General features: G+C 36.1%; 1 protein-coding gene across 5 annotated transcripts in view; it reads left to right on the top strand.

Annotated features, from left to right (window-relative positions):
* The window catches only part of XRCC4 (X-ray repair cross complementing 4), a 275,028-nt gene that overhangs the window by 44,628 nt on the left and 215,371 nt on the right, over window positions 1-15,029 (top strand). For all 5 annotated transcript variants that reach the window (XM_045999510.1, XM_045999511.1, XM_045999513.1 and 2 more), the window contains exon 3: window positions 992-1,167. In XM_045999510.1, coding sequence (XP_045855466.1) covers window positions 992-1,167 — 176 coding nt within the window. The remainder of the gene's footprint in view (window positions 1-991; window positions 1,168-15,029) is intronic.

The following is a 15,029-nucleotide window of genomic DNA, read 5'->3' as shown; positions in this document are numbered from 1 at the left end:
AGAGCTGTTGAAACCTGTAGCGACTCCAACAAAGGTAAACTAGTAATCTTGATTCAAGGCCACCTCTATTGCCCAGAGCAGATTATACTCTGGCTAGAGGAAAGCCTTGTTCAAACATTGCAAAGCACGAAAGGGTAAAAACAGAATGAGAAGGTGTCAGCAGTAGAAATGGAATTAATAGTCCAGGAAACATGCATAAAGACTGATCTGAAAGAGATCTTAAATATGTTTAAAGCCTTCAAATATTTAAAGGAAGGGTGTGTCAAGAACAGGATATTATGATAAAGAAAGAGAATATCTATCTAGATTTGAGAATGTAATTGCTGAAGTAAAAATCTCTGTAGATGAGTAAAGCATCAGCTTTCAGCATACCTAGATGAGAGAACTGGAAGCCAGATCTGTAATGTAATGTGTGTCTAACAGGCTACACTCAATAAATATTAATTCCCTTCTTTTTCGTTCCCTATCCCCTACTTTCATCCACCTTCTCTACTTTTTGGCACATAATGAGAAGAATGAACTCCATTTTTACTTTAATTTGACTCAGCCCATGTGAGTGAGAAGTAGATTTATAGACTACTTAATCTCATTAATAATTGAGGCAAAGAAGAAAGATGTTATAAAATAATGAACTTATTAATCATTATAAGAAATAATTTATCTGGTTTTGACCTAGGAGCAGGCATTTAGGATGGTAGTTTTCCTAGTAATTTACAATGCGTGTATTTCATCAGAGGACAGAGAAAAAATTCAAGGAGTCTGATGTTTTTCAGATGAGATTTGAGACTAAATTCGTGTGTTTCTCAAAATTTTCTAGTTCAGTTAAAAGGTATAATTTGGCTTAAAAATTTGTGGTATGGGGATTGGTTTTACCTTTTATTTAAATTTCTGTTACATAAGTGATAAATTAGTAGTGATAGGTAAATAAGTGTATACTCATGTTTAGAAATTTATTTTTCATTTCAAAACTTTTTATTAATGTTTCCTATAGTTTCTGAGTCAGAGATTTCCCAAGAAGCCGATGACATGGCATTGGAAAAAGAGAAATATGTTGATGAACTGAGAAAAGCATTGGTATCAGGAGGAAGACCAACTGATGCATACAAATTCGATTTTTCTAGAGAGTCTTGTCATTTCTCCTGTGAGAAAAACCTGAAAGATGTTTTGGTAAGTAAAACTTTCCGTAATATTTTAAGTGGTAAAATGTCAGAGCACTTATTGAGGAATTATCTAAGTAACTAGCTTATTATTCCCAAGATACCTGGGAAATAGAAGTGTAAAAAGTACTTGGTTTTCAAGTTGGAAGAATGCTTCTTCATTCAACATTACAGTCATTAAATGCTTCATACTAATTAACTGTGAAAAGTACCTATTAGAAAATGTATTTAGTTTTTAATGCCTTAAAAATAAGTATTATAAAGATAATTATATGAATGAGCAGTTGTGCCAAGTGGGGTCAGAAACTTTAGACCATTGAGACAGGGTTTATTGTAATAAGTTTTGGGAAATACTGCTTTTAAGAAAGAAGGGAATAGGGCGACTTGGTGGCTCAGTGGGCTAAGCCTCTGCCTTTGGCTCAGGTCATGATCTCAGGGTCCTGGGATCGAGTCCCGCATTGGACTCTGCTTGGTGGGGAGCCTGCTTCCTCCTCTCTCTCTCTCTCTGCCTGCCTCTCTGCCTACTTGTGATGTCTGTCTGTCAAATAAATAAATAAAATCTTTAAAAAAAAAAAAAAGGGAATATATTTACCATTGAATATTTAATAATTATAATTCATTCTCTACTAGAATGTATTCACAATTACAAAATGAGATAGTTAAGTGTAGGAAACCATATCATCAGGAATAAAGGTGTTTTATTTATATATCAGATTTAGAAATACTGAAAGAGAAATAACATTCACCCAGGCTTTTGAAGGCTTGCATGCTTTACAGGCAAGGATATCGGCTACTTGTCTTGTTAAGTTCTTATACCAATTCAGATCAAGGTAGATGGTTTATGTATCAAAAATATTTATCAAAATGTACTGTTTATATATTTTACCCAAATTTATGGGATAATTAGAGGTTGAATTATTTGCTTTTGCCAGTGGTTTATATTCTGATATAAGGCCTTTAGTAGAAGAAAGGGAGGGAAATCTTAAGCACATTAAGGGTAGAGACAGTTATTGACAATTTGTGCTGGAACTAAATTGAGTTTAAAAAATTCCTTGAAAATGACTCTTTAATTCAGAATGATTAAAGGGATTTCACCAAATAGAGAAACATGTAAAGCAACAGATGGAATCATTATTTTGAAATGTATGTTAACCTATGGAGGATAATACAGAGAGTCTGGCTTCAGTAATTATTTCTGTTTAGAAGATACATACTTTTTCCATTTACCTGCCAATTTATGTAAGTTTCACTATGTGGGGTCCTTAAAATGATAATTTAGAATGGGTTAAGAAAAGTTTGAAGGGACTGCTGAAATTTGGTTATTTATTACAAAATCTTCTTTCCTATGGCCGAAGTACAATCAGATGATGTTACATACTTTAATACTGCTGAGTGTTTCTTCTTATATTTTGAAGCAGATCATTGTCAAATTGGGAGTTATGCCATTTACAATTCAACAAACATTTGTATGAAATGACTAACATTAGGGGGTTTGCTGCATCGGAGTTGGACGGAGTACTTACCGTGCTTGGCAGTACATCTGACTTTGCTGCTTTAGTGAAGAAAGAACTTGAAACATTCATGACCTACATGTTTTACAATTGGCTTGGCATGAATCAGCGTTAAGAACTTTGATAGTTATTGTAAAAGATACTTGCTTACCACTCTGAACAGAATCAAATTTACCGAGTCAGAACCATGAACCGTGAACCTATTCAACGGGTTTTCTCAAGAAGTGGAAACAGAATAGGAGATTCCCAGTAATGCAGAAGTACGTTGGTTCCGTAAAGGATATGTCTTAGAGCACTACACTGCAGTTTAGGTAGCTGCCTCCTTATTTATCGTCTATTAAAATGCTTATGAGAGAAAGAAATGCTACTCTCAGAACAGTTGGATGAGTTTATTCATGACTGGACTTACTTGAGGGATATTTTTGGGTATTTGAATGAAGTAAAATTTTTTACTTTGTGGTGCTGTAGTCAGCTTTATGGATGCAGATGAAAATCACACGTTCATTTGGCCAAACTGCTGTGGGAATCTTCCAGTGCTTCAGGATGTGCTTATGCAAATTGAATTTCAGAGTGACAATATCTTGTAAATTTATCTGCTGACAAAAATATGCAGACAATTGGAAACATGGAAGAATACTTTTTAAGGCTTATAGTGCTTTGGATGACCTAAAAATTTAAAAGGAATTTGCAATCCTTTCCTTGATGACACAGACATCTGATTCTTGCCAAAAATGACCTCTTATACTTAGAAAAAGAGAAAAGAATGAACATAGATGCAATTCAGAAAGTTGTAGTGAATTCTGTTATTTGTTGACATAAGGTTACTCTCCCATGGGGAAAAATATTCTGTGAGCCCTAAGTACATTTACTACCAGATTCAGACTCTCAGAATCATGGTTTTTCAGCATTTATTGCCACCAGTTCCAGAAATTTTATGTTTTTAATTTTGTGTTGGAAATCACCGCATAATTTGAATATTTCGAGTATTCAAGTCATATGTGATTTACTTGAAATTTATATAAAATGTTCTTTTTCTAAAAAACTTTTTTTTTTTTTTAGAAGCATCTGGCTTGCTGAGCATGTTGAGTCTTGATCTGGGGTTGTGAATTCAAGCCCCATGTTGGACATAGTGCTTACTTTAAAAAAAAAATTCTTTAAAGGAAGTAACTACTGATTTTTGTACTCAAAAAGACCTGAGTTTCTGGGGGTTCCTGGGTGGCTCAGTGGGTTAAAGCCTCTGCCTAGGGCTCAGGATCCTGGGATCGAGCCCTGCATTGGACTCCCTGCTTGGCAGGGAGCCTGCTTCCTCCTCTATCTCTCTGCCTGCCACTCTGCCTACTTGTGATCTGTGCCTGTCAAATAAGTAAATAAAATCTTAAAAAAAAAAAACAAAAAAAACAAAGCCTGAGTCTTTAAAAATATTATCTTATGTTTTATTAGTGTGAAATAATTGTCAGTCCAAAGCAATGAAATATTTAAGGTATATGTAACACATTTTTTGGAGGGACCATGTGCATATTTTTCATGAGATTGCTTTTGAACTCATAACACTCAAAATTCCATTTACGCTCTAATTTTTCCTTACGGATAACATGGGTTTTTTGTTGTTGTTGTTTTGCTTTTTGTTTTTGTTTTTGTTTTTGTTTTTAATTTTAGCGTAATTCCCATTGGAATAAGTGTTGAATGACCAACAAGACATTAACTTTCTTTCTCCATATGGGACAAACCTTCGGGACCCTTCCTGACCCATTACCAGTGCCCTTCAGTTGGCAGTAGATCATTTTAGATGAAAACATACTCTAGTGCAAGCATTTAGAAACCATTATGTCTCTACTGTGAGTGGTAGCCCTATTCAGAAGATTATTGATATACTTTGTGTCAGTGCTTTTTCTGTGCCATTCACAGGTCATACTGATTTTGCAGTATATTCTTTGTCATGCAAACAACACATCTTAATAATGTTTTCCTTTTTTGCTTTTATAACTTGATCTGTTTCTTCAGAAAAACAAATATTTATGAGCCACAACATAAAAACACCTAATAATTTTTTTTTTAATTTATTTATTTGTCAGAGAGAGAGAGAGAGAGCGAGCACAGGCAGACAGAGAGGCAGGCAGAGACAGAGAGAGAAGCAGGTTCCCCGCCGAGCACGGAGCCCCATGTGGGACTTGATCCCAGAACGCTGGGATCATGACCTGAGCCGAAGGCAGCTGCTTAACCAACTGAGCCACCCAGGCGTCCCAAAAACACCTAATAATTTTTGATAGAAATAACCTTGGGCTCATTATTTGCTTGCTCATACCCGTGTTTTCTCATCTGTCAAGTTTTAAAGTGATTTCCTAGGTTATCTAACATGTTTTATATTTCTAAAAACAGCCCTAATGAAGGAAAGCCATGAGGTTTGAAGAACAAATAAACATGATACACGCACACACACATACACACGCACATGAGAATTGGCTACAGGTCTCTCTTAGAATTAAGTAAGTCTGTTTTTGTTTCCTTTTCCTTTGTCTCCCTTGCCCACCATCAGAAACTAGGATGCTGGTTAGGCTGAAAATTTGACAAGCTAAATACCAGGGAGGCTTAATTTTTTCTGATTTAAAAATCCAAATAGGCAGTCTTGGGTTAGTATGATGGCTTTATGATGTTGGAGGCCCAGGCTTCTCTAATCACGTTGCTTTACCATTTTTAATAGGCAGTTTTTATCTCATGGTCCAAGAAGGCTGCTCTAGCTTTACTGTATGTTTACCTTTTAGGCAACAGGACTGAGTTAAGGAGAAAATAAAGAGCATGTCCATTTTCTTTAAGGCCATGATGCTTACATCACATTGTCCAGAACTAAGTCAAAAAGCTTCACCTAGCTGCAAGGGAATCTTTAGCTGTGTCCTATGCCCAGAAATTTCCATTACTGTGTAAAATGGGAAGGAGGGAAATTGAAGGACAACTAGCAATCCTTGCATGTTAACATTTAAGATTGAAGCATCATTTAGAAGGGTTCATTTTATTGTTATGGGGGTATTTCTGTAGTATTTTCCTTACAGTCATATTTTAGTTCCAAAAATGTTGCAACATACAATGAGGAACAGGCTAGTTTGTGTCTTGCTGTATATTTTAACTTTTTAAGTAAAAAAATGCATTCCAAGTTCAAACAACTTCCCTACAGTAATTTAATTTTCATTCTCAGATGTATAAAAATGAGGTAAAATAAGTTAGCTAAAAGCAGCCAAAGTTGTTTGTAAAAACACTAGTCCAAAATCCTGTATTATTACCATGTGTTCCTGTGGTTTGGGGACTTTGAATTCAAACGGGCATTTCCAGATGAAATATCAGAATTTGAGCATTTATTGTGATGCTCTGCAAAAGACTTTGTCAAAGATAGTAATGGCTTTCAGGTTTGTTGGAGTATGGGTTGCAAATGTGTTGTTTGAATGCCTGGAAAAAAATAGTATTCTTTATTTCTGTGATAGAAATATTTAGTATACATCTGTCATTTTTATATTAAACACTTTATAATTTTCTGACCTCTTTGGAATGTGGGAACTAAACCAGTAATATATGTGGTACAGAAATTCTGCTGAAAGTAGATCTTCTCTAGTTAAGCCATAGAAAAGACATTAGAATTTTTACTTTAAGAAAATTATTAATTTTTAGCTATACTTTTAATCTTTGAGAGCTTTTGCTTTTTCTAGCTTCATATTGCTCAGCTTTGATTTAAAATGTTTTCTTCTTTTAGAAGAACATTTCAAAGTGATTATATTTTAGTTTTTTCAGTTACTCCAGGATAGTGCAGGAAAGAAACAACTTAAAGACAGAAGTGGAAAATAACATGTAAAAATCATGCTCTAGAAGGACTTTTGAGTGTTAATAATATTAGTATTTGCTTTTACTTCTCAGTTAATCTCCTTGACGGGTACTTTCACTTCACCCTGTGGACTTGGCATTGTCACTGTTTCTGTGTGAGGAAACAGATGCTGAAGGCCTAAGCAAGCAGAGGTATTAAGTTAGGGGTAGAATCTAGACCTCTGTCCCAAAACATTTTTCTTTTTTTAATTTGTTGAGGTGTAGTGTGTAATGTACATATGATAAAATGTACCATGTGTTTAAAAACACAGTTTTCGTCACTTTAGACAGTTCCTTCATGCCTCTTTTCAGTCAGTCCCCAACTAACCCCTGTTCTTCCCAAACCCTGCCAGGCCCTGAGCAACCACTGAAATGTTCTCTGTGACTATAGATTAGCTTTGCCTGTTTAAGAATTTCATATAAATGGAACCATACAGTATGTACTCTCACATGTGACTTTACATAGTACAGAATTTTTGAGCGTTATCATAATGTGTTGTGTATCAGCAGTTCATTTTCTTTTCATTGCTGACTAGTATTCTGTTGTGCAGATAGACCATATTCACTTTTTGATGGATATGTGGGTGGTTGCCAGTTGTGGGCTCCTATGAGTAAAGTGGCTGTTTATCTATGTGCCAACTCCAAACTGTTTTGAATACTTAGATTTATAAGAAAATCTGAAATCAGGTAGTATAAGTCCTTCAACTTTGTTCTTTTTCAAAGTTGTTTTGTATTTTTTTGTATACTTCAAATTTTCTTGTGAGATTTACAGTCAGTTCGCCAATTTCTACCATTAACTTTCTTGAAATCTTGATTGGGAATGCTTGTATTTACAGACTTGACATCTAAACAATATTAAGTCTTCTGCCTGTGAACAAGCTCGCTCTCTCCATTTATTGCGGTCATTGGTCTCAACAGGGGGAGATTTTGCTCTACCAGGGACATGGAGACGTTTTTGATTGTCACAGCAGCTGGTACTGGCATCCTTAGAGATGCTGCTAAACTTCCTACAGGGCGCAGGAACCGGCTTCCTACAACAAAGAAGTAACTGGCTCAGAACATCATGAGTTCCAAAGTGGAGAAACACTGACTTAATATTCCTTAGTCATTCAGCAGCTATTTGGAGTTTTCAAAGTGCAGGTTTTGTAAATCTTTTATCAGTTTATCATTCTGAAATAGAAGCTTAGGTCATTGATTTGAGACTTTTCTTTTTACTAATATAGTCATTTTAGAATCTGACTTTTCTTCCCAGTACATTTATGCATAAATTTTGGTATGTCATTTTTTAAAAAAGACTTAGTTTAATAAAGTACTGTCTAATTTTCTTTTTGATTTTGTTTTTCACTTACGAATTTTTGGAAGTTTGTAATTTAGTTCTAATTATTTTTTTTTATATTCCAGATGTCTTTCTGTTACTGGTTTTTAATTTAGGTCCATTGTTGTTACAAAATATCATATGACTTAAAACCTTTTATTTGGGTTTGTAAGAAGGCCCTGAATATGGTCTCTCTTGTTCATTTGTCTGAGTGTACTTGAAAGAAAGATTCTGCTGTTGTTAGGTGGATTGTTCCTTAAATGTCAGATAAAATGGTTAATCTTGTTTACGTTTTCTGTTTTCCTTTTTTCTTTCTTTCTTTCTTTTTCTTTCTTTAAGAAAGAGGGTGTACGAGAGTGGGGAGTGGAAGAGCAGGGAGGTAGGAAGAAAGAGGCAGAAAGAATCTTAAGCTGGCATTGCACTGAGTGTGGAGCGGGACTTGCGGCTTGAGTTCACAACCCTGATAATCATGACCTGAGCCAAAACCAAGAGTTGGATGCTTAACCAACTAAGTTACCTGGTGCCCCAACTTACTTTCTATTTACCTGTTCTGCCAATGACTGAGAATGTGTTCAAATCTATAACTAATTATGGATTTACTTTTCCTTGAAGTACTCTCAGGTCTCCTTTTATGTATTTTGAATTTTTGTTATAATGCAAAGCATTAAGCATTAAGGTTTGTCATGTCTTTTTGGTGATTTGAACACTGTATCACTTGAAGTGACCTTCAAACTCTTAATATTTTTTGATCTAAAATCTACTTTATGTATTAGTAATCCTACTCTTTTTAAAATATTTTTTCCTAATTATTTATTAACATATAATATGCTATTTATTTCAGGGGTAAAGGTCTGTGAATCATGTCTTACACAATTCACAGCACTCACCATAGTACATACCCTCCCCAATGTCCATCACACAGCCACCCTCTCCCTTGCCCCCATCCCAGCAACCCTCAGTTTGTTTCCTGAGATTAAGAGTCTGTTATGGTTTGTCTCCCTCCCGAACCCATCTTGTTTCCTTTTTTCCCTTCTTACCCCCTATGACCTTCCACAGTGTTAATTGTCTTTCTCTGATGGACTTATTTCACTCAGCATAACACCCTTAGTTCCATCCACATCGTTGCAAATGGCAAGATTTCATTTATTTGATGGTTGCATGGTATTCCATTGTGTGTATACACTACATCTTCTTTATCTGCAGTTCATCTGTTGATGGACATCTAGGTTCTTTCCATAGTTTGGCTATTGTGGACATTGCTGCAATAGACATTTGGGTGCACGTGGCCCTTCGAATCGCTACATTTGTATCTTTAGGGTAAATACCCAGTAGTGTGATTGCTGGGTCATAGGATAACTCTATTTTCAACTTTTCGAGGAACCTCCACATGTTTTCCAGAGTGGGTAGGAATGCACCAGGTGGCATTCCTACCAACAGTGTAGGAGGGTTCCCCTTTCTCCACATCCTTGCCAACACCTGTTGTTTCCTGACTTGTTAATTTTAGCCATTCTGAGTTGTGTGAGGTGGTATCTCATTGTGGTTTTGAGTTGTATTTCCCTGATGCCGAGTGATGTGGAGCATTGTTTCATGTGTCTCTTGGCCATCTGGATGTCTTCTTTGCAGAAATGTCTGTTCATGTCCTCTGCCCATTTCTTGACTGGATTATTTGTTCTTTGGGTGTTGAGTTTGATAAGTTCTTTATAGATTTTGGATGCTAGCCCTTTATCTGATATGTCATTTGCGAATATCTTCTCCTATTCTGTCAGTTGTCTTTTGGTTTTATTGACTTTTGTTGTGCAAAAGCTTTTGATCTTGATGAAGTCCCAGTAGTTCATTTTTGCCCTTGGCTTCCCTTGCCTTCAGTGATGTTTTAGGAAGAAATTGCTGCAGCTGAGGTCGAAGAGGTTGATGCTTTTGTTTTCCTCAAGGATTTTGATGGATTCCTGTCTCACATTGAGGTCTTCCTTCCATTTTGAGTCTATTTTTGTGTATGGTGTAAGGAAATGGTCTAGTTTCAGTCTTCTGCATGTGGCTGTTCAATTTTAACAACACATTTTGTTGAAGAAACTGTCTTTGTTCCATCAGATACTCTTTCCTGCTTTGTCAAAGATTAGTTGACCATAAAGTTGAGGGTCCATTTCTGGGCTCTCTGTTCCATTCCATTGATCTGTGTGTCTGTTTTTGTGCCAGTACCATACTGTCTTGATGATGACAGCTTTGTAATAGAGCTTGAAGTCTGGAATTGTGATGCCACCAACTTTGGTTTTCTTTTCTTTTTCTTTTTTTTAAGGATTTTATTTATTTATTTGACAGTCAGAGATCACAATAGGCAGAGAGGCAGGCAGAGAGAGAGAGAGGAGGATCCAGGCCCCCTGCTGAGCAGAGAGCCCCATGTGGGGCTCGATCTCAGGACCATGAGATCATGACCTGAGCTGAAGGCAGAGGCTTAACCCACTGAGCCACCCAGGTGCTCCTGGTTTTCGTTTTCAAAATTCCTTTGGCTATTCAGGCTCTTTTCTGGTTCCATATAAATTTGAGGATTATTTGTTCCATTTCTTTGAAGAAAATTGATGGTAATTTGATATGGATTGCATTAAATGTGTAGATTGCTCTAGGTAGCATAGACATTTTCACAATCTTCCAATCCAAATTCTTCCAATCCATGACCCTGGATGCTTTTCCACTTCTTTGTGTCTTTGCATGTATCACTAATTCGATTTTATTTATTGCTTAGTAGTCTGTTGTGTGGATGATGGTTTGTTTATCCATTTACAGACTGAAGAACATTTGGATTGTTTCTGCTTTTTGGCTCTTACAAAATTGCTTTGAACATGTAGAGCCTTCTATGTGAGCTAAGTTTTCATTTCTCTAGTGCAAAGGTTGGCCAACTATAGCCTGTAGATTGGCCATGCATTTTGGTAAATATGTAAGTGTTCCCATTTGTTTATAGATTTTCTGTGGCTGCTTTTTGTGTTACAGTGGGAGAGATGAATAGTTTCAATTGAAACCTTATGGTGTGTAATGGCTAAAATATTTACTTTTGGTCCTTTTAGGAAGGACCAAAAGTCCTTTCTAGAAGGACCAGCAGAGTTTGCTGACCTCTGCTCTCAGATAACTATTTAGGATTGTGAATGCTGGGTTGGATGGTAGTATATGATTAATTTTATTTAGAAACCACTAAACTGGGATGCCTGGGTGTCCCACGCTCAGTTGTTTAAGCATCTGCCATCAGCTCAGGTCATTGATCCCAGAGTCCTGGGATTGAGTCTCGCATCAGCAGGGAGCCTGCTTCTCCCTCTGCCTATTGCACCCCTTACTTGTGCATGCATGCATGGTCTCTCTCTGAGAAATAAATAAATAATATCTTAAAAAAAGAAAACAAAAGTGCTAAACTTTTCCAAAATGGTTATACCATTTTACATTTCTGCCTGAAACATAACGAAAGTTTCACATTCTCACAAGCTCTTAGTATTGTCAGTATTTTTCATGTTAGCCATTCTAATAGGCATGCTATATCTTATTGTGGCTTTAATTTGTATTTCCTTAATGGATAAAGATGTTGAATATCTTTTCATATCTTTATTTGCCATCTCTATATCCCCCCCTTGATTAAGTCTTCAAATCTTTCACTCTTTATTTTTTTTTCTTAAAGATTTTATTTATTTGTCAGAGAGACAGAGTGACAGGCAGAGGGAGAAGCAGGCTCCTTGCTAAGCAGGGAGCTTGATATGGGACTTGATCTCAGGACCCTCTGATCATGACCTGAGCCTAAGGCAGAGGCTTAACCTACTGAGCCACCCAGGTGTCCCGTTTCACTCATTTTTTTAGTTGGATTGTTTTTCTTTGTAAGATATGTGACTTGCAAATATCTTCTTACAGTTTGTTGCTGATCTGCTCATTATATTAATAGTTTCTTTTATATAGCAAAAATTTTTAGTTTTGGTGAAGTCCAGTTTGTGGACTTCTTCTCTTTTATGGGTTATACTTTCAGTGTCATGTCTAAGAATTCTTCACTCAACTCTGGCCAGAAGATTTTCTCTAATTATTATTATTGTTTTTTAATGTTTTATAGTTTTATCTTTTTTTTAAACATTTCAGTGAAACATTTTCTTTTATTTGACTTTTATGATTACCAAAGTTGTTTTTGCATGCATGTGAAAGAATCAATTGACTGTACAATTCTTTTCTTTTTTTTTTTTAAGATTATTTATTTATTTATTTGACAGACAGAGATCATAAGTAGGCAGAGAGGCAGGCAGAGAGGGAGAGAGGAGGAAGCAGGCTCCCTGCTGAGCAGAGAGCCTGATGCGGGGCTTGATCCCAGGACCCTGAGATCATGACCTGAGCTGAAGGCAGAGGCTTTAACCCACTGAGCCACCCAGGCGCCCCCATAGTTTTATCTTTTACATTTAGGTCTGTGCTCTGCTTTCTGTTAATTTTTGTATAGGGTGTGAGGTTTAGGTTGAGGTTAATTTCCTTGAATATGAATGTCCAATTGAACTAACACCGTTAGTTGCAAAGACTCCTTTCTTCATTGAATTGCTTTTGCACTTTTATTAAAAATCATTGGCTGTATGTGTGTGGATCTATTTCTGGACTCTGTGTTCTCTTTCATGGATCTCTGTCTATCCCTCCACCAGCACCACATTGCCTTAATTACTGTAGCTACATTGTAAGCCTGTAAATTGAGGGTGTGATTCCTCCAGCTGTATTCTTTTTTTTTTTCCAGTGTTGTTTTTTAGGTAATTTAATTATTTTCTCTTTCCAAGTGCATTTTTAAAATCAGCTTTACTCTATTTACCAAAAAATCCCAATTGATTCTTGAAGTCCGTGAACACAGTATGTGATATCTTTTATGAGCATTTTTTTAGTTATTAGCACACTGATTCTATACATGTTTTCTCAGATTTATTTCTAGGTGTTTAATTCTTTTTGGAGCTATTAGAAGTAATATTATTTTTTAATTTGAGTTTCCAGCTGTTCATTACTAGTGTATAAAAATATAGCTTATTTTTTTGTCTTGATCTTATATGTTCCCACCTTGCTGGATTGCCATATTTGTTCTAGGTTTTTTGGTGTCTCTCTTTTTTTTTTTTTTTTGTAGATTGTTTGGGATTCTTTTACAATAATGTTATGTGCAAATAGGTGCAGTTTTATTTCTTTTTTTCTAATCCTTATGCCTTTTATTTCCTCTCATTGCCATATTTCACGGGTTAGGAAAAGAAATACCTGTGTTGAATTTTAGTGGTGAGAGCAGAAATCCTTACCTTATTTCCCATTTTAGGGGAAAAGCATCAACCTTTCACTTTTATTTATTTTTTATTTTTTTTATTTTTATTTTTATTTTTTTTAAGATTTTATTTATTTATTTGTCACAGAGAGAGAGAGAGAGAGAACACAGGCAGACAGAGTGGCAGGCAGAGGAAGAGGGAGAAGCAGGCTCCCTGCCCAGCAAGGAACCCGATGTGGGACTCGATCCCAGGACACCGGGATCATGACCTGAGCCAAAGGCAGCCACTTAACCAACTGAGCCACCCGGGCGTCCCAACCTTTCACTTTTAGTTATGATGTCAGTTGTAATTTATTTTGTTTTATGCCTCCCATCAGGTTATGGAAGTATTCTTCTATTTCTAGTTTACTGATTGGTTTTATTGTGGATAGGTATTGAATCGTCTCAAGTGGCTTTTTTCCCATCATTGATGTAGTGGTAGGAGTTTTATTTTTTCTTTCTTTCTTTCTTTCTCTTTTGACTTTTCTTTTTTAGACTATTAATGTAGGAGATTATGAAGACTGAGCTTTTGCCTTATATTCCCATAGTACATCTCATTTGGTCATAGTATGTGTCTGTGGTAATACTGAGTGTCTGCTGATTAGTGTAGGGTGAGAATGGATAATAAGTTTCTGCACAAAATTTCTGTGGCCACAGTATCAAGTAGGAAGAGGAAGGGACTTTGCCTTGTTAGTTCAAGGTGAAGATGGTAGATGAGACTCCACCTACAATTTTCTCTCTATAGTACTAGATAAGGATAAGGATAAGGATATGCAGTCAAAAGCTCTACCACTGAGCTATACCCCCAAGGATAAGGATATGGATAAGCACAGCTTCTTCTGGGTTCTTTGTCTGGACCAGAAAGGGCAGGGAAGGTTCTAGGCAAGAGGCTTTTTGTCCTTCATGGCTACCCTTTCCTGCTTCCATTGGCCAGGCTTTTCTTTTTGTCTGTACATTTGCATTCATTTGTGTTTTCTTTCTGTAGGCTTATCTGATATCCAGACTGGATAAACAGAAGGCAACAAAACAAAACCAATCAAAACCCTCTGACAAGTCTTTCCTCACATTCCAAGGTCCCCACTAAAACTTTTTTTCCACCTTAGAGATTCTTTTCATAGTTGCTGTGAGGTTCTTAGTTATAATTAGTGAGAGTAATGGGATATAATGAATTATCTCCATCTTGTGTAGAATCAGAATTCTGAGTTACTTTTTTAAGAGACTTAAATGACTTTAAGAAGGTTTTTATATTTACCCACAAAGTTTCCTCTTCCGAAGTAATTTTTTCCTCTGTGTAGACTCAGTTTTCCTTATAATGTTTACGTTCTGTCGGAAGGACTTTAGTATTTCTTTCCTTGCAGGTCTGATTGTAATCATTCTGCCAGACCTGTGTTTCACCCTTCTTATTAAAAGTTATTTTTACTGAGTATAAAATTCTAAGTTGACATTTTTTTCCTTTCACTACCTAAAATTGCTGCTGTATTGTCTTCTGGCTAGATAGCTGTCATTCTTAATAATTGTTCCATCCTCAGCAATGTGCCTTGTTTCTCCAGCTGCATCTAAGACTTTTCTCTTTATCATTGCCCTTAAGCAGTTTGATTGTGACATGCCTTGGTGAGTTTTCTATTTTTATTTAGCTTCTTTGATCTGTTAGCTTCTATTTTTAGTCAGTTTTGTCATTATTCAAATAGTTTTTCTGTCTTTCTTTCTCCTTCTTTGGAGGCTAAAAACACATGTATGTTATGTTGCTTGAATTTGTTCCACAGCTCCTTAATCTCCCCTGCCCCCGGACTTTTTCTGTTTTCTCTTTTGAATACTTTTCATTGTTCTGTCTTCATATGCACTGATTGTTTCATCTGCTATGTCTCATGCATCATTAATTCCATTCAGCATATTTTTTTATCTCAGACATTGTGGTTTTCATCAACGTTTCGCTG

The sequence above is a fragment of the Meles meles genome, chromosome 3 (assembly GCF_922984935.1).
Source record: "Meles meles chromosome 3, mMelMel3.1 paternal haplotype, whole genome shotgun sequence".
NCBI classification, from domain to species: domain Eukaryota; kingdom Metazoa; phylum Chordata; class Mammalia; order Carnivora; family Mustelidae; genus Meles; species Meles meles.
Note: the sequence above shows the minus strand (reverse complement) of the source record. Positions and strands in the feature narration are given on the sequence as shown.